The sequence below is a fragment of the Quercus robur genome, chromosome 9, assembly GCF_932294415.1.
Source record: "Quercus robur chromosome 9, dhQueRobu3.1, whole genome shotgun sequence".
Classification (NCBI taxonomy): Eukaryota; Viridiplantae; Streptophyta; class Magnoliopsida; order Fagales; family Fagaceae; genus Quercus; species Quercus robur.
Genome location: NC_065542.1, coordinates 41,062,593 through 41,083,230, shown reverse-complemented (window position 1 = coordinate 41,083,230; position 20,638 = coordinate 41,062,593). Strand labels below are relative to the sequence as shown.

Below are 20,638 nucleotides of genomic sequence, written 5' to 3'. Positions count from 1 at the left end.
AAAAGTAAAGATATAAATTGAAAGTAATAGCAAAAGTTTATTAACGTCAATACAAATTGCTATAGAGAATTCAACAACTTAGGAATTAAAATTTGCAATGCCTTGAACTTCAATTCTATTAATTGCTAGCATAGTTTGTAAAAGCTTAAAATGAGAAAGGGCTGAGTTTCCTCCCTTTGATGTATAGTGAGCATTGTATTCACTAATATGAGTTTCCCTGTAGATGGGTGGGTTGCTGTCAGATAGAAACTCCTTTATTGGCCCAAGTTTTCGTCCAGGACTTGGATGGAGAAAGCATGCAGCTGAAATTCTGGGCCCAATACGTCCAGCCAGTACCCTATGCTCCACACTTCTGAACTTGTCGTTTGTGATTAGCTACAATTTATTAAAGAAAAAAAAAAGAACAAGATTATGACGCAAAATGGATTATACCATATACTAATAGCGTAAGTATTGAAGCAGAGTATTTGCCTCAATTTATTGTACTATTGGATGTATGCACCCTCTCTTTTAAAGTATGTAGGTGAATTCCAATTAATAATGTAGAATTCAAGTATTATGAGGAGAATGATGCACATATATATTGACTCAATGATCCACACGTTGAGCAAAAAATTATGCATATATCTTATTGCGTGAGATATCTTCTTAGAATAGGGATAGACGCGGTTTGATGCATTTGGGAGCCTAAGGTGAAAACTAATTATCTTGTTTTAAATGAAAACTTACTACTAATTAACATGAATCACGTAGAATTTTTTCTTATTTTAGAAATTTTATAGACACAAAAAACATGGCAAAACTTTTCGTACTTGTTGATGTGGCAGATTAATAGTAATAAGTAAAAGAATAATGTTAATGGTAGACCTAAATGAGAACTAGTAAAAGTTTACCAACTCAGCTATTGTAAAAAATGTTATGAATTTTTCTATGTATTGCTCTTTTCTTTTTTCTTTTTTTGGTGAGAAGTGAAACATTCATAATATTTTTCACAACAAATGCTAAGTGTTAAGTTGCTACTTGTTTTCTATTTGAACCCACCACTATAATTATTTTTTGTCATCAATAATAAGTAATAACAACCTGCTACTTAAAATTTGTTGTAAAAATTTTGTAAAAAAATGTTGTCAACGTAACATTTCTTTCTCTTTTTTGTTTGTTTTCATTTGATGAAAAAAATATTATTTTATTTATTGGTTATAAATAATCATATTGGTTAAAATTTGGGGGCCTTTTTTTTACTTGTAGACTTAGACGACCGCATCAACTGCATCTAGCCAGCACTGGGTAGGAATTAGGGGTTCAATAGCCATTCTCCAAGTTTTTAGCTTCCCTTTTGCATATGTTTTCCTATTTTTTCCCTCATTTTTCAGGTTTTCTAGATTCTTTATATTATATATGTTTTTTCAAAAAACTTACTTCAATCTTTCGTGAGATTTTTAATTTTAACAACATAGAAAAGGAACTAAAATTTAAAATTAAGGGGCAACGCACTACAAAAAAAGGGGTCTAAAGCTGCGTCTGAAAAACGCAGCTTAAGACCCCAAAAACGCGGCTATAGGCTTTTAGCCGCGTTTCCTATGGCTGCGTTTATAAACGCGGCCTAAAGTCCGCAGCTCAAAGCCTATAGCCGCTTTGTTTGAAAACGCGGCTAAAACCAGACCTATAGTTGCGTTTTCTAACCGCGGCTATAGGATTCGGTCTATAGCTGCGTTTTTGGAAACGCAGCAGTAGACCCCCACCTATAGCCGCGTTTGTAACAAACGCGGCTCTAGGACAGATTTGAGCTGCGGTTATGAACGCGGCTAAGGCTTCGGACCTATAGCCGCGTTTTTAAAAACGCAGCTATAGGTTCGTCCAAGCAGCTGAATAAAAGTCTATAGCTACGTTCAAAACGCAGCTCAAACCTAACCTATAGTTTTCAAGGTTATGCCATCATTTTCCATTTGTACTCATCTTATTGCTAGCAAAGCAGCAAAACGAACAGATTAGAAAACATGTTACTAATATCTTTTGGATAATAGGATAAGAAAATTTAATGAAAAATCTACCATTCTGAGAGGAATTACTTGTTAAGTGTTTGACATCCCAACCAAAATCTATTATATGATAATTACAATTCCAATTGATCATTCTTGAATTAAATTTTCTGGCAGGATATACATTACTCCCCACATTACTCAAATGTTCTTCCAAACATGAATCATACATTACCAACAAAATAATTGAATAAATAAAAAATGCACAATGTGGAAGACTGAACTAAATGTCATCTGAAGGATACTTGAAGAATAGCAATGAAATAAAAAAACTCAGAAGGTCCGATTTAGAGTATCCTATGTCAGAGAAAATAACAACACTTACCTGTAATTCCTGCTTGTGCAGTTCCTCCTTTCTTGCTTCTGATCTGGAACTTCTTTGCACCTCAAAAATAACAGCAGCTCCAGCAACCTATAAAGATAACCAAGTAAATAAGTTTTTAAGTTTAAAATTGACTTAACGCATCAAGAAAGAAGTAAAATTGAGATTAATAGTCCATTGACAGGCCATTCTCCCAAAATTTGCTGTACAAACAAAGTTAATTTGTTGCAGGCCAGATTGAAGATCCCTTGGGTCAATTAGTCATACAAAGATATCTTTCTGATTACCATGTTATTTTATGGAAACGAAAAAAGAATAATATTTGGCTAAATCATATTTGTAAGTTATCTAATCAGTCTTTTCTCCGAGTTGGACTTGCCAAATTTGTGGTCTCATATACCAGAGAGTACCACATTATATCCTGCCATATTATGTCATTAAAACAAAGACATAGGACATGTTTTGGGCTTTAGGGCTGAAACTTTGGTTTTAGGGTGGAGAATTATAAAAACACAATGCTTAAGGTTAGTATTTGTATGGCTAAAATATTGTTTCTGTCCCTAAAGTTTGCATGAATTTCGTTTTCCATCCCTAAGATATTTATAATATAAGCTTCAAAACCATATAGGTGATAGGTCTTGCTTCAATTCAATGTGGCATGATGGCCCCACATATTACAAGCCCTTAACTTTCCAAAATTGAAAATCGCTCCAAAGATAGAAACCTGACTTTTCTTCCATGGCCGAATCACATAAGCATTTCCTAGCAATATGGTAAAACATCCTTCAAAAAGATCAACATATAAGAATGGAGTTCCAGTTGATAATATCACATTATGTAAATAGAGACAACCATGACATACTTTAGCAGAACCAGCACCATGCCTTCAACAGGCAAGATAACAAACCCACCACCACCAGTCAAAATATCTACTAATTTAAGTCTGATATTAAAACAAGGCAAGGGCATCTGTGCATGCACAAATGATATGCAGAAGCATCTCTTGTTACATAGACAAGGGAATATTTGGTGACAATCTCAGATCACAAGTAGGAACTGGAAATTATTAGTACCGTGAAGATAAAGAGTTCCCCAAGAAGATCTGCAGCAGCTTGTACAGCTTTCTCCTCATTAAGTGGGTGTATTGCAGCATTAGTTGCCTGAACATAAATGCATCTTTGCATTTTTGTTGTGAATCGATGATTTGCCTAATTCCATACCATAAGTAACATATAGTAGAAATCATCAGTACCATATTTCAAATTATAAAATTGATAATTTTTTACTTAAATTATTAAAATACAAAATATTTTTTTGATAAGTAAAAGGGCAACTCCTTTTTTTTTCATTCCTTCAATGGAAATTATGATTTGTTTATAGATGTGAATTTGTTTCTTTTTTTTCTTTTTCTTTTTGTTAATTATTTTTTTATTTTGGTTGGGGGGAGCGAGGGAGGGGGGGTGGGGTTGGTAGATAACAAATTAAACTACAAAACTAACTGGTATGATATCAATATTGGATTTATTTATTTATTTCACCAAAATGTGGAACACCTTAATTCTTGTGACCGTAGAAAGGGTTGAAAAGATTTCAAAACACACAACAAAAAAATTTCCATCCCATGAACTCCTGTTCAAACTCCCCTCTATCTATTCCCAGTCCATAAAGATTCTAAAGGAGAAACACCCTTGAACTTTATGAAAATATCGAGCACATAAACAGAATACAGCTTCAAAATGACCTCCCAAAAAAAAAAAAAAAAAAAAAAAAATCAACTTAACTTAACAACTGAAATCAGCAAATGTGTTTACTGAATATAATTTTACAGCATTTACTCTGAATGGCTTACACAAATTACAACAACAATGCCTTGTTCTCAAAATTTTAGGGTTATGGATTCTCAACAAGTTAGTTAGGGTTGGCCACATGTATTTCCATTCATAATAAAGTGATTAAATTTATGTTGGTTGTCAACCTACTACAACCCTCCTCCTTTTCCCAAACTTGAGACCTGCTGTGAAACAAATATGTGACACTAAGCACCGACACAGGCGGACACATGTTGCAAATAGTCAAAATTAATTAGAGGTAATCAAATCTACAACAGTAGTGTAATTACTTTTTCTTTTTCTTTTTTTTTTTGATAAGTAATTACTTTTTCTTTTTCTTTTTTGGGATGGGGACGAATGATCAAATTTCACTTAACTAGAAGAAAATTTTACAACCAGCTCAGAAGTACAAAAGCAATACAAGATACTATTAACAAACTAACTAATAACCGCCAAACTCAATACTAATAAAAAACAGAAACATGGACATTCTGAAAAGTACAAAGAATTTTATTCCAAATAGGTTTTGGAAATTTCTTTATTGTAGGCTGTAGCTAATGGGAATCTTACGACATCCAAGGTTAATTGTACTAATCCCTCTTCATTTTTTATTGTCTTTATGAACTTGAGAGTTTTACTCTAACTAGAGGAAGTATATAGTTGTAGACCAAGCCAATTTACAAAGAGAAGCCTTGAAACTTTTACCCTTCAAATAGTTTACTTCTTAATTGAATTTATCACTCAAATCACTTATATCTCCTCTGATCTAACATTTGCTGAAAACAATCTTCTGTACTCAGTAAAGAAACATTAATGAAAAAAATGGTCTCCACTCTCAAGCTTAATTCTGCAGAAAGTATATAGAGAATCAACCATTTATCCTCTGCTTATCAAATTATCTCTGGTAGAAAGAATAATTTACAACAACTAAAGGAATGCTTGAGAATGGCTCCGCTAAACTAGATTAGCTTCCACCAGTTTACTTAAGCCAACTTTCTTCTTATTTCTTTCTGTTTCTTGAGACAATAGAAACTATTAATCTTGGAAGGCAATTAGAGGGCCAAGATGGCTGCATGTTTATCATTTAATGAAACTTCATGTAGCCTTCTTTGAATTTCAACCAGATAATCTGATCTAACCAGAGGCCATATCCATGTCCCTCTTTGCAAAATATGATATACTTTAGTTTGCATTTAACTTGTAATATTATACAAGTCTCAGTGCCCATATTTCAAATAGAGTAGTCCTGCATAGTGCCAAAGATAATTCCCTTTCTCCACTTTAGAGTTCAGTAAAGGTCAAGAAATGCTCCCTAGCTGAAGAATTTCACTCAAGCCCCTTGTAATGTGAGGTACAGCCCAAAATATCCTTCTAAGCAAGTAGTCTTTAACCCATGCAACCCATATTGAACTAGCCTAAGCAAAAATTCCAAAATAATGACAAAATTGTAATTCTATAGTTTTATTTTTATTTTTATTATATATGTTATGAGAAAAGATGAGAGAGGAAGCTGGTGCTTACCAAGTTGTTCTAGGTGAGATCTTTAATATTTTCATATTCATTCTTAGTTTTGGTCTAAATGATTATTCAATGATGCCTCACTCACAGTCACAGAAGTTTGTTAACCAGTCCACTTAGCATGGACATAAAGCCTGTTAACACAACCCTAGTTTTATATACGCACCATGAAAAAATTCCTTCACCCTCTAGATGATTACTGAAAAAAAAAAAAAAAAAAACATGAACACAAAACTAGGCCTTTCACTTCTATCTCATCATACGTGTAGCTTCAAAAAAAACTATCAAACTAGATAGTCCCACAAGCCTCAATCACTAAATTCCATCAATTTCCCACGCATCAATCACATTCTCCATTGCCCTACTCTTCTCAATTGTCACAAAAATCAAATATCTAACACATAACTACAACCATTGTCACAAACCAAACACAGCACCCAGTAAACACAATCACAAAAATCAAACAGCTAACAAAGAACTACAACAATAATCACAAGCCAAACAGACGAGTCCCAGATCCCAAAAGAAACACATAGCACATACAAAAAGCAATCACTACACACTTACATCCAATATCAAATCTTTCAACAAAAAAACACCAAAAATTTCTACCAAATTAACCGCTTTTCCAACCGACCCATCAACCCACTCATCCACATATAAAGTCCTGTACATAAAGCTTCACATACACACAAATATATACATACTTTCAACCAGTACAAACAAACAAACAAACAAAAAATAACAACTTCATACAAATTCACCATTTTTACAACAGACCCATCACTCCATTTTACCAAATGCACAGTCCTATACATATATCATTAAACACCTTCAATCCCACACAAAGAAATATATACTATCAACCCGAACAAACAGGAAGAAAAAATCACAACTTTTTACAATTTCAGCATTTCCCATCAAGCCCAACATCCATATACACAGTCCTACACATATAGCTATATATAGCTTCACACACACACACACACAGATACATACTCTCAAGTTTCAATCAGAACAAACAAGAAACATGCGCATTTAAAACAGACCCATCAACCCAAATATCCAAATACACATCCCTATACATACATAACATCACACGGAAACATACACACACACACACACAGAAACAGTGAGAGAGAGAGAGAGACCTGAAAGTGTTGAAGAAAAGTAGAGACCTGAAAGATAACATCCTTAGCCGTACTTTTTGAATCCCAATCTACAATCAAATATTTAAATTCAACATTAAAACCCAAAATCAAAACCCTAGATCGACGATCGAAACCCTAAACCTAAAATCGAAACCGTAAACCAAAAATAGGAACCCCAAAACAGGAATCAAAACAAACAATTTTAAAAAAACTTACCGCTAGTCGGCCTTGGGAGAATGGGTGTGTGCCAGCGATCGATGAGAAAGAAAGGGAGAGGAGGAAGAGCGGAGGGAGGAAGGGGATTCACATAGGGTGGAAGTGAGGTCACTTGAGATCGGTGAGAGTGGTCTGAGATCGGTGAGGGGAGTGTGTTGGATCGGTGAGGGTTGTCTGCGATCGGTGAGGGGATCTACGATCGGTGAGATCGGTGAGGGGAGTGTGTGCGATTGGTGAGGGTTTTGTGCGATCGGTGAGAGGGTGAGAGTGGTCGATTTGAGAGCTTTTGTGGAGTTCGGTTTTGTGTGTTTCGATTATGAGGGATTTTTTTTTTTTTTTTTTTTTTTTAATGAAAGTTGAAGCCGCGTTTAAAGAAACGCAGCTCCAAACATGTAGAAGCTGCGTTTTTTAAACACAGCTCAATGTAAATGTCTAAGCTGCGTTTTAAACGCAGCTCCAGACTTGTAAAGTCCGTTTCAAGCATTTTTGAAGCTGCGTTTTTTAAACACAGCTCAATGTAAATGTCTAAAGCTGCGTTTTAAACGCAGCTCCAGACTTGTAAAGTCCGTTTCAAGCATTTTTGAAGCTGCGTTTTTTAAACGCAGCTTAAGCTATAATTTATAAAAAAAAAAAAAAAAAAAAAAAAAAAAAAAAAAAAAAAAAAAAAATCCCGGACGGGACTGAAGCCGCGTTTTTTAAAAACGTGGCTTCAGTCTGGGCAGCTAAACGCGGCTCAAGCCTTCCAAAAACACGGCTCGACCCCTGGTTTATAGCCGCGTTTAATAAACGCGGCTATAGGACCAGGGTGGAGCCGCGTTTTTGGAAAATGCGACTCCAGCCTTTCCTTTGAGCCGCGTTCATCAAAAACGCGGCTCAAAGGAAAGACTGTAGCCGCGTTTTCCAAAAAACACGGCTTCAGCCCGCGTTTTTTGTAGTGACGGATTTGTGGAGAAATAAATGAGAATAGTCGAACTAGTGTGGATCAAGTTTTCTTATGTATTTGAACTCTAGTAGTTGATGTAATTATTAATGTTGGGAATATAAATATGAATGAAGTCTCACATTAAATAATAATTAGTTGTAAATTCACACAATGCGTAAGAATACATAATTATTTTGTAATGTGATATAATATATAATTTATTTTCTAAAATTTATTGAAGATAGTTTGTTCTTATTAAAAAAATTGAACTATTTCTAAAAGTATTTTCCATCCCTCTATCTCTACAAATATATCATTCTATTCCGGTGAGTGTTTTTTTTTTTAGAACTTGAGTGTGTTTGACTGATATTATTCTTTATTGAAGTGATCTATATTTTTCAAAATTTTGTTATTGTGTGTTATATTTTCCTTTTTTTCTTTTTGGTACAACTAATTTTTTGTTATTTCAAATTAATTATTCAAAATTATCATTTTCTTAAGTAAATTATCATGATAATCAAACTTCATAACAAATTTACAATTGATATTACTCAAATAATCGATAGACACATTCAAATATATAGCCATGTAGATTTTGTTTTGTTATAAACTCAAACTCTCACTTCCAAAAATATATAAGATGGGGAACTAATCAAAAAACACACCACCAAAATTTATCAACTAGAAGTAAAGATACAAAAAACACAAAAAATCATCAATTCAAAGTAGAGTTGCATGAAAGAAAAAATAATCCAGAGAGAGATTTATATAGAAGAAGATGAGTAGAAGAATACTGAAAAGAAAATGTAAAGTTGTAAACACTAAGTTATCCAAGCCATTTTACGAAATAGAATAACATCATATTATTATATATATACTATATAATGTCTTTTGATAATATCTAAAAATCAAAGAAAATAAAAGAATAAAGATATCAAATTGAAACACAGCCAAATCACATCATCCCAAAATATAGTTTAACATAAAAAATTCATTAACCTAAAGTAGAGATGCAATAAAAAATTAAAAATCCACAAATTGAAAGGGGGAAAAAAAAGAAAAAAGAAGAAGAGAAAGATGGAGAGAGTATTCATCTTTTTTGTGTAGGAAAAATATAGATTGAATAGAAGAGAAAATAACAAATTTTTATGATAAATAAAATGGGAAGAAAAATAGTCAAAATGAAAGAAAAATGAAGGGATGGTAGAATTGTAACATTAAGGTATAAAGTAGTAGGGAAATAAAAAGGTAGAAGTAAGGGGTGAAATGTTGGAGGAAATATAATTGTAAAGTGAGAAATTAATAAGGAGAAAAATAGTTTAAAATGGGAGGGAAGTATTGGAAATAGGTGGATGATGTGGCTCAATAGAAGTTAAAAGTATAGCAACAATAACTGCTACACTTTAGCTTATATATATATATATATATATATATATAATTTGAGTGATTAATATAACATAATTGACTCTAAACTCATGAGCTATAGCATTTTGAATTTAGTGGTGCTCCTATTTGTTATTTCAACTACTAAATTGGAGTCTCTCAAAGTATTATTTCCCTGATAGTTACTAAACATAAATATATTGTACTTTATAAAGGTAGAAATAGTATCCAACACATGTTAACCATTTTTTTAATTTATTTCTTTATGTCAACAAAAGAATAAATCTTTAGGCTTTTTGGTTGACATAAGTGTTTTGAGATTGGCCAAGGAATAATATTTTTCAATTTGATAGAAGTTAAAGGTAGAAGTAGTATCTTACACATGTTAACCGTTTTTTTAATTTATTTCTTTTTTAGCAAAAGAATTAATCTTCAGGTTTTTTGGTGGACATAAGTGTTTTTAGATTGACGAAGGAATAATATTTTTCAATTTGATAGAAGTTTGAATCTAATGCCAAAAGTCTAGTACCTCGGTGATATTATCTACTCCTTTTATGAGAAAATAAAATTTCAAATCTCCTCTCTCCTATCGTTATAACTAAAGAATTTATTTATTTATTTTATAAAAGTTGATATCCAATTGAAGAAAAGGAAGGAATATAGTAAAGAATTCATTAGTGTATTTGATGGACATAAGTAGGGCTGTCCAGTCAACCGATGGACTCGACCCACCCGCTTCTTCCGACCGAACCCGACCCGCTGCCGACCGAACTAACTTCTCCGACGGTCGGTTCGAGTTCTTCAAAATTCGATAAACCCGATCCGATCGACCCACAAATATTCCAGCATTATTTGATAAATTTGGTGAGTTTTGAGAAGTTTTTTGGCTAGATTCGGCGAGATTTCGCTAGATCTAGTCGAGATCTTCGATATTTCTGACGAAATCTCAAAGGATTTTGGACAATTTTCATCTTCCGATGAGTTTTGAGATTTTTTTGGCTAGATCTTGGCTAGTCCCGCGAGATTTCGCTGGATCTAGTCGAGTTCTTGGCTAGATCCAGTGAGATATCGCCAAATCTAGTCGAGATCTTGGCTATTTCCGATGAAATCTCAGAGGATTTTGGTCGATTTTTGTCGTTTTCTCGCCGGATTTCCTCTATTTTCCAAATCTTGACTTCGACCTGAACCCAACTGCCGCTTCTTGGTGTTCCAACCAGCCGGAACCGATCATCCTCTTGGTCGGCGACAAGTTGAAAGTTTGTCCACCCGATCTGGTCGGGTCGGATACGGGTGAGCACAAACCCGACCCGACCCGACCCGTGGACAGGCCTAGACATAAGTGTTTTGAGGTTGACCATGGAATGGCAAATTTCAAGTTGATAAAAGTTGATATATAATGCCTAAAGCCTTGTAGATCGGTGATTTTTTTTTCCCATTCTTTTATGAGGAGAACTAGAGTTTAAATTTCATATTTCCTATTATTGTAACTATTGAAATATATATTTTAAAAAATAGATTTATAATTCAAGACAAGGAGAATGGTGTGATTTGGTGAAATCTCAGAGAGTTCAACCTGCGATTTTTTGGAATGATATATTTTCCTTCATTTAGGCTTAGCACTTCTCATTTTTCTCACACATCCCGTTTGCATGGCACACGACTAAATAAAGACGGAAAAAGAAATATGTGAACAGAACTATAGTTTCTACCTGCAGAAGGTCACCAATGTTGACTACTAATGCTCTGTGCACTGGAGGAACGTCAACCCAATGATCTTGATGGAGAACCTGCAGGCCACCAATATTGTCTTGCAAGAGTATAGTTATAGAGGATGGATCTGAATGCTTTTTGGTGCCAAGGGTCAAGTCTGATTCAGGACAAGCCGGATAATAGTGGCACACAAACAATGCAGATTTCATGCATTCTATGTTTGCTAGGTAGTCAGTGCTAAGCCCCAAAGCTTCTGATAGTAATTCTTTTAGTGCCTTGGTTAGTTCAATCATGTGTTTCCAATATTCGCTTACAGACTCCCTGAAAATTAAGACACATATAAGATATAAATCATATAACATAGACAGTATAAATATATTACATGTCTTTTTGCATTCATTTTCACTAGCTAGAAGAATTATTAGTACCTGAATGCTAGGGGAAGTGCTTCAAGGTTTAGGGGACCATATTTGAAATCAAATGAAATTGAATCCTTCCAACTTGCTGCTTTGGACACTAGGAGATCCATATTGCTGTAGTACTTAACTGGTTGCTTGAGATCACGTGAGTACCACTTTATCTTCTCTTCCTTTGGTTGCTCATGGAATTGTTGAACTGATTCAAACATTTTGTCCATAGCACTAACTGGAACTCCATGATTAATCATTTGAAAGAAGCCCCATGTTTCTGATGCTTTACGTATTTGATCAACGATCTCCATCCTCTGGCAACTTTGTTCAAAGCCTTGGAGATCTATCTCTGGAACGTGGAAGAGGGTAGTGGCTGGAGATAGCATTGGATTTGGAAGGCTCTCTGGTGGATGGATGAGGAACCTTGGGACCTTGGTCACTCCAGAGTCCACTAGTCCTTTAACTCCAGCTTTTGTTTCATCAAACTCCTTCACTTCCTTGGCTCTGTCATAGCTCAATTCATCTCCTGGAACAAGTTTATTTCCTACACTAGAAGTGAGATCCATCCTAAAGGTGGTGGAATTTGGATTGTCAAAATGGAATTACTTACAAATTGAGGGGTTGGAAGTGATCATATATATAAGCAAAAGAATGGTACAAGATAGATCAATGCCTTTGTTGACTGAACTGGTAGATTCGATATCTATGATTATAAAAATGCATGTAAAAGATAACTTACAAAAAGGCCAGTAGAGATATCCACTCTTGGACTTTGAGAAAATACACCATATTTCTTTTCTCTCACATGGAGATGGACTTCACATATGTGGGGTCTACCTCTATGTGAAAGGGAAGAAACATGTATTTAATGCATGGTATATCACCTCCTTGGACTTGGTCTAGACATTTACAATAATAATAAGGCGAAAAACCTATTTACGTCCCTATATTTTCACGTGATTCTTACTTTGATCCCTAACTTTTATTTTCCTAGCTTTTAGTCCTTATTCTGAAAAACACGTCTTGTTTTTGTCCCTGCCGTTACATTAGAGACAGAAAATGCACACGTGACAAACGGAGTGCACTATTGGCACACGCTGACGTGGCCATTAAAATAATAACAAAAAAAATGTTATTTGGCATTAAAAAATGCCACGTCAGCATTTAAATTAAAAAAAATAATTTATTAATTTTAACTAAAAAACAAAAAACAGAATTAAAAACTAAAAATCATATGAATTGAGATATAAGTGTGCCTTGAACAAGAATAACAAGAACACAAACCCAGAAATTAAAAAAAAAATAAAAATAAAAAACACTAAACCCTGAGATTTAAGTGTGTCTTGAACAAGAGCAACAAAAACACAATCCCAAATCTAAGAACAAAGAAAGAAAAAAACACCCACGTACACACACTTTCTTTCCTTCACTCAAACTTACTAAAAAAATCAACACCCAGATCTCAAATGTAACAACACCAACAACACCTCTATCTCTCTCTCTCTCTCTCTCTCTCTCTCTCTCTCTCTCTCTCTCTCTTCTCTAAAAAATGTCATCCCAACAACAGCAACAAGAAGAAGCCAAGAACCCAAATCCAATCCAAAAGCCACAAAGCAAAACACAAGATCTCCCTCCATATCTAGCAATGGTGGAGCTAAAGCAAAAAATCCTGACTTCTCTCTCAAAACTCTCTGACCGCCTATCGCGACACCATTGGATCGCTCTCCAACCTCTACCTCAAGGCTTTGAGGCTACTCCTCCCGTTGCCGCCATTGCGGCTGCATCGGAAAGAGCTAGCCAAGAATTAGGCGAGGCACCAATCATTACAGGAGAAGGAGGAGCATCATCGCCATTCATCGCCACCGCCACTGGAGTCTTCCATGTAGACTTCGACTTTGACTTGGTACCACTCGCTTCCTGATCATTCTCCGCCATCACCATCCCTCCTCCGATCGAACCCAGAACCAAAAAAAAAATCCCACCAAATCTTCTCTCACTCGTAGCTGCTAGAGAGAGAGTGAGTGAAAACAAACCCAGATTTTAGGTGTGGCCTGTTATGGGTCTTTGATGATTTTGTAGGGTTTAAGAAAATAGAGGCTTTGTGATTTATGAATTTGTATTTGAGCTAAATTTTTTGGGTTTATTTTGTGTTTGTTTCCTAAGAAAATATAGGTTTATGGTTTGTTGGAGATTGGTTTGTTTATTGGGTTTATGGGTTTGATTTACTGGAGAATTCGGTGTTGTATGGCTGATTAGTTATTCAATTATGGACTTTGTGAAAATCATGTGGATTAGTGATTTTCTTGAGAATTCGGTGTTGAAAGGGTTTTTTTTTTTTTTTTTTTTAATTTATGGGTTTGTGATCTTGGATCTGGGTTTGTGTTCTTGTTGTTCTTATTCAAGACACACTTAGATCTCAATTCATATGATTTTTAGTTTTTAATTCTGTTTTTAATTTTTTTTATTTAGTTATAATTAATAAATTAATTTTTTTTAAATTTAAATGCTGATGTAACATTTTTTAATGCTAAAGTGGGAATCGTTTGAAAATGTAAAGACGAAAATAGGTTTTTCGCCTAATAATAATAATAATATATGTTGAACAGAAAATGTCATTCCAAAGATCACCAATAAATGTCATTGTTAATGAGGAAACGGTTGTGCAACTAGTGTAGGTTCATTGCCTAAAACCTGGATCAGTCTAGCTTTTCAATATTTTCTTCCTAGTTGCTTTCTAAACAATCCCTCTTTGTAAATTGTTTTTTCTAACTTGACTTTTTCATCACGGAAATGTACAATGAATGAGCAGAATGGTGAAGTTTTCTGGTTGATAGTCTGGTTTCAAAACATTATCCTGAATACGTACAAAAATAGATATTCAAAGTAAGACCAAAAAAAAAAAAAAATGATCTCATCCATACAAATCCACAACTACATATTTGGACACAATTTAGGCACGTTTATTTGCGAGGGAAATATTTTACTAATTGTTGAATAAAATGACATGTTTTTTAATTTTTTTTTGATGGGGTAAAATGACATGTTTAATGATGTCAAAGGCTTCCTATTGCACAGTGCGTATATGCATTGCCTGCCGTAATTATGTAAGTGACGTTAGGTAAGATGCAAGGGACATTTCACTTGTCAAGCTGATGCAAATAATCTTCGCAAAAATAGTATTTTTATCAAAAGCCTCCTTCTTTTTTTTTTTTTTTTTTTTTTTTTTTTTTTTTTTTTTTTTTTTTTTTTTTTAACTTGTTAAGAAATATATAATTACTAAATATATCTCACCTCAACCTCCCTTCTTGGGCTGGAACCGAGTTCCAACATACCCCCAGGCCCCAGGGAGATACCCTCGATCGGGACTAATAATGAGTTTGGTAAAAGCCTCCTTGTTGAGCATTATTGGGCGTACTTATTACTCACCTTATCTTAATACAAAAGTTAAAGACTTTTAGGGCATCGCTTATATAAGAAATGAATCCAGCCTCATCACCCTTAAAGTGTTTGACAAGATTCCTAAAGCTAAATTCAAATTTGCTTCAATTTTTTTCTTTGATCTGTTTATGTTGTTGTGGATTTACATACACAAAGTGTTATTTTTGTTAGGTTAAAACTTATTACACATATGTGTATACACATTTTGTTTTTTGGAAAGAACTACACACACACACACATATATATATAAACTGAAGTGTAGTATTTATTTTTACTTTGCTCCTGTTGAGTTACATCAACAGCCACATTATCCATCCATTTTCAACATTCTCTCTCTTATTTTAAACTCTCTTTTTTCTTATTAATTTCCCAATTGTTATACTTTATCTAACTTTTCCCTTCCTTTTTCATCTCCCCATTACTATCTATCATAATACCACTTTTTCTCTATCCTTTTATCTTCCTTTATTTTTTGTTTTTCTTATTCCCCTCCTCCTACTATAAATTTACAAATCTCTTTCCCATTCTATACATAGTTTTCCCACGCACAAAATGTTATTTCTCTCTCTCTCTCTCTCTCTCTCTCTCTCTCTCGCTCTCATTTTTTTTTTCATTTTTGGTGGATTTTTTTTTCTTGCATCTATACTTTAGTTTGATGAATTTTGTATTATTTAGAACTCTACTTTGGGATGATGTGATTAAATTTTGTGTCTTTAAGTTGTTATCTTTTTTATTGTCTTTGATTTCATAGATGTTATCATATTGCATTATAAAGATAGTATATAATAATTTTCCTTTAAAAAAAATTTAGTATATAATAATATAATGTTATTTTATTACATAACATGAATTGAATAATTTGATGTTCTTACTATATTTTTTATTTTTACTTTGTTTTCTTCTCATATTAATTTCTATAAATTTCTTATTATTCTCTCTCACATTCTCTCTTGAAAAATGGTTATTTTCTTTCTCTTGATTTTTTATTCTTTCTTACAACTCTACTTATTGATGAATCATTGTGATTTTTAAAACTCTATTTTGGTTCATACATTTTGGTGTTGTATTTTTTAGTTCCTCATCACAAGTACTCTCTCTCTCTCTCTCTCTCTCTCTCTCTCTCTCTCTCTCTCTCTCTCTCTCTCTCTAAATAAAATTTAGCGAATAAATTATATATATTCAGTATAAATTTGATATGAGTTTGATTATCATGATAATCTCTTTTAAGAGAATGAATAATTTATTTAAATAAAAATTATACATACATACATGCATATATTTATTTTGCTTGAAGGTATAATTGACTGCATGCAATTCATTTAAAAGTAATGACGTTAAAACAAATGAATAACTACCCTAAAGATTACATTTATATATACATAGCTGTTGGGTTAAGATGGTTAGACTTTAGTTAATTTTTCAATTATCCAAGTTGATTAATTAAGTTCAATTTGTATGTAAAATGTGAAGGAACCAACAAATTGCTGTTGCTACCATATTTTGTCAGCCCTCGATTTGCATGTTAGACCCCGAAAAATCCAAAAATATTATTTTCTCTCCATGGGGCTGCGAGAACATCTAGAATGACATGGCGCAACCCGTTCGAACATCGAAGCACCCAAAGTGCATTTTTCAACTAAAATGACCAAAATGCCCCTAGTCAACCTAGAATTAACTGAAGGTCAAATAAGGTCAAAATTCTCACAAAACAATACTTTTCATGGTTTTTGTTTTTATCAAACCCGAGCTTCTTGGAGATTTTTGGCTAATTTGACCAAGTTTGACCAAAAGTTGATCTCTAGTGGGCCAAAAAACCCTAATTTTGATCCGATCATTAGAATGGGTTGGAACCAAAGTCATTGAGAAGATTATCTAATTCTCATTCCAACGACTATTTATGGGTCGAAATCGGAATTAGAATGGCTAAGATATCACGAAAACTGGGATAATGCACCAATTGATGCACCACTAACTTCCGAGAGCCTTAACTTTCGATCCGACCGTTGGATTTTCAAGATCCATACCTTTTCAGAAACAGGAAGTCAAAATATTTCTAGAGGTGTCAAGATCAACCCAATCCATGGCCGTTTGGAGGTGGCATCCCTCAAAAGGCTGCCGCCTTGAATGGCGTGCCAGGGCTATAAAAGGCCCTAGGCACCCTTTAGACAAAAAAAAAAAAAAAAAAAAAAAAAAAAAAAAAAAGAGAGGTCTCCCTTGGTTCTACTCTCTGCCTGAATGTCTTCTACACATTTTTCCTCTCTTCCAAACAAAAAAAACACATCAAAGTTTCTTGATTTTTCTCTGTTCACCAAAAACACAAGGTATTGTTCTTATACCCAATCTTCTTCTCCTTGGTTCTACATCTTGGATTTGGGGTTTAGGGGTGTGGATGTAGCTTTCTAGTTACTATCAACGCCCCTAACCTTCTAAATCTTTTTTCTAGTATTTATTTTGCCTTTATGCTTTAATAACATGATTCATTGCTTTCTTTAGCATGTTGCTTACTTTATTTGTGCTTCTAGCCTAAATCTCCTCGCTTTTTATGTGTTATGCCATGTTTCATGCTTAAATCTACATCCTTACATGCTTATATATTTATATCCACATGCCTTATGTTATATGCCATGTTTTCCTATGCTTTTTTCCTCTATTTGCTCTATGTTGATGTTAGGGTTACATGCTCACATGCTTGTATGATGTTGTTGGCTATGCCTTGCTTGGATCTATATGTTTTATGTGTTTATATCCATGCTATATGGTTAGATCCTTGTCTTCACATGCTTATATGCTTGGATTCATGTTCTTCCACGTTTATGTGCTAAGTTTCTACATGTTTACGTGCACGTTTCCATAACTATATGTTTTGAGCTATGGTTTCACATGCCTATGTGATTGGATCTATGTTCTCTACATGATTTATGCTATCTTTCATGTGCTTGCGTACATCACACCTTGTTTATGTGCTTAGGCCTAGACCTTGTTTGTCATGCCATGTGCTATTGTAGCCCTTTTGTTCCTTTTTATTGCATTTTCGTGTGTTTTGGCTTAATGGTTAGGACCCAATCTAGACCCTATGGTCTTTGTCATCGTCCATACACCAAGACCCACATCAAAGGGTTTGGATCATCCTATTTGCATGTCTACGCTTGCTTGCTTCTATGCTTTATGCTTGTGTTAGCCTCTCTAGTTCTAGGCTTTGCCACACTTGACGCCCTTAGTGGGTTTGTGGTTGTGTGGTTACATCCGATGCCCATGAGGCCTTGTTTGGATGTAACCATTTGGGATGCATCGCCATTATGCTGGTTGCTTCGTGCATACCTTTCCCCTCTTCCGTTCCATGTGATGATGTGCTTACCATGCTTGTTTGTGCCACTTGTTGGGTTTCTATGCATCTTTACATGCTTGCTTACATGTCCATGCATGAGTCTTGCTTGTTAGTGTGTCGTCCATGGTTCAACACAATGAAGTTATGGACATTCGATCCAAACCTACATTTGTCCCTTGCAAACACCACCTTTTGTTTGCTTTCTTTCTTTGTTTGCCTTCTCGCTTGTTTGCTTGCTTTCTTGTGCTTTGCTTGCCATGTCTATCGTGCTTATCTGATTTATGCCTCCTTCGTATGCACTTTGCATCTTTTCCTTCCATTGCTTGTCTGTTGGTTTCTTGTCTTTGCCTTTGCATGTACACACATGGAGCGAGGACGCATGGAGCTAGGGCACGGTCTCCCAGGTGCAAGTAAAAAGGGCACAGATGCAAGCATGTAGATATAAGCCAAGTGGCTACATTCAGTTAGGTTTAGGGGTCTAGCCTCTCCCTTTTGGTCATGTACTCTTTTAAAACCCCTTTCTCCTTCTTCCCTTTCTCTCTTAGATGGGTTGTATTAGGTATATCATGTCATGGACCATTCGTCCTCATCTTTAGAGTATGGTGATCCCTTTTTACTTTCATGCACCTATATTTTGGGCCATGCTCCAGGGATGTAGGCATTTACTTTCCTGCTCTGTGTACTTGCATTGTACATGATGTATGTATATATATACCTGCTCGCCCCTTTTGGTGTGATTGACACAGCCCATGTCACGTAAGCCGAAACAATGCCTAATTTCCACCACGAAAGTAAGGTGACATGTCGCAGGATTTTCGCTGTGAAAATCTGTTACTTTGCCTAAATGCCTTAGGAATGCATAGATTGGGACCACACCCATTCATAAGCCAAACCTCAAAACCCCCATGCATGCTAAGCCCCAAAAGCCAATGTCAAAATTATGTTTTTACTGCCAATCTCCAAAAATTAAGGTTTTATCAAAATAAAAGGAATGTCCTTGGACAGGTATTGTGGGGTGCCTAACACCTTCCCCATACGTAACCAAACTTCCAGACTCAAGAATCAAGATTTTTTTCCATCCACATTAGATTAGGAAAAATGCCATTTTTCTTAGCCAATGATTGGTAATGAAATCAACTAGAAACAGGTGACCAATCACACCTTGGAAAAACCCAATGATTGGTGGCGACTCCACTTACCTTTGGTAATCCCTTAAATTTGGCTCAGAATCCTACCACAACGCCAAAGGTAGACCTACCTTCTTCCACCGAGAGAGAGAGCACCTGAAGCCACGTGCAAACCATACCACACACTGTTACACATGCGCACACCCAATCGCCAATCGAGAGGGGGCCTCCAATGGGCCCCCCGCGTGCATGAGAGCGTCACCACAACAAGTGGTCGAACAAGGCCCGACGACGTCGGTGATTTTTCCACTACCGTTTTCGAGGCCAGGGCGTCAACAATCACCAAAAAACTAAGTGCAGTGGAAAATAAATTTAACACGATGATTTGTTGATGAATGGGGAAAACCTCGCAAGGCAAAAACCTCATCGAGTGATTTTAAGGTCACCACTCCTAAGAATCCACTAATCAATAATCAAGCGGTTACAAGTATAAAAAATCTTACCAACTACCCTTGGCCTATCTCGAAATACCAACCTACAGTTGAACCTTTACTCCAAAATCCAATTGGACTTGATCTTGTAGTAACCTTCTTTCCCTTGATGCACAAACCACCAATTTGTGACTAACCCTTTGCACGGATCTCAAGTACATGACTAATTCTAGCAACTTGAACAGATGTTGTTGGCTGCAAAGTTATTCATTTCATCAACATTGAAGATCTAGAGCACTTAGTTACAAAACCCTATGACGTACAAACATAGTAGCTTCACATAGAGAATATATGTCTCTTTTTGTCTCTGAATCTGTGTGACGGCCTTTAAAGTAAGCCTTATATATGTCTAGGGTTGTAAGAAAAGAAACCCCAAACAAATACACAAGACTGGGCTGAATTTCAGATTTGGAAATTTTGAAATCATAATTCTCGATAGATCGAGCTACTGTCGAGCTATCTATCGAGCTTCACATTAAGCCTTGATAGCAAGCATCTGTTGAGCTATTTGTCGAGACTTAATAAACAATTTTTCTTCACTTGTTTCTTGGACCAATCTTCATGTCTTTAATACTTGACTTGAACAACATGTTTCTTGAAGTACTAAACCCATCTTATCTCTACCCAATTACAAGTAAAAATCAATCAAGATCTAAGTAGTCGTTCAGTAAACTATTATACTTATCGCATGCAGTATCCGAGTCTTGCCCATTTAAGGAATATGGAGGAGGTATGTGTCCTCTCGGTCGCCTTGACC

The 20,638-nt window shown here is 35.0% G+C and overlaps 1 protein-coding gene across 5 annotated transcripts; it reads right to left on the bottom strand.

The window, feature by feature from the left end:
- Positions 1-17: 17 nt before the first annotated feature.
- LOC126698388 (1-aminocyclopropane-1-carboxylate oxidase homolog 1-like) lies at positions 18-12,254 on the bottom strand. Of its 5 annotated transcripts, none has more exons than XM_050395569.1 (6): positions 11,519-12,254; positions 11,090-11,411; positions 6,860-6,927; positions 3,435-3,569; positions 2,365-2,451; positions 253-375 (listed from the first exon to the last, which is right to left on the bottom strand). In XM_050395569.1, the coding sequence occupies exons 1-6, from the start codon at positions 12,064-12,066 to the stop codon at positions 372-374; spliced, it is 1,164 nt and encodes a 387-aa protein (XP_050251526.1). In that variant the 5' UTR covers positions 12,067-12,254; the 3' UTR covers positions 253-371. The 5 variants fall into 5 exon arrangements, with proteins under 5 accessions (XP_050251523.1, XP_050251524.1, XP_050251525.1 ...); XM_050395570.1 differs by having other exon boundaries at positions 6,887-6,927; positions 11,519-12,253; XM_050395566.1 differs by lacking the exon at positions 6,860-6,927 and having other exon boundaries at positions 18-375; positions 11,519-12,253.
- Between the last annotated feature and the right edge of the window lie 8,384 nt (positions 12,255-20,638).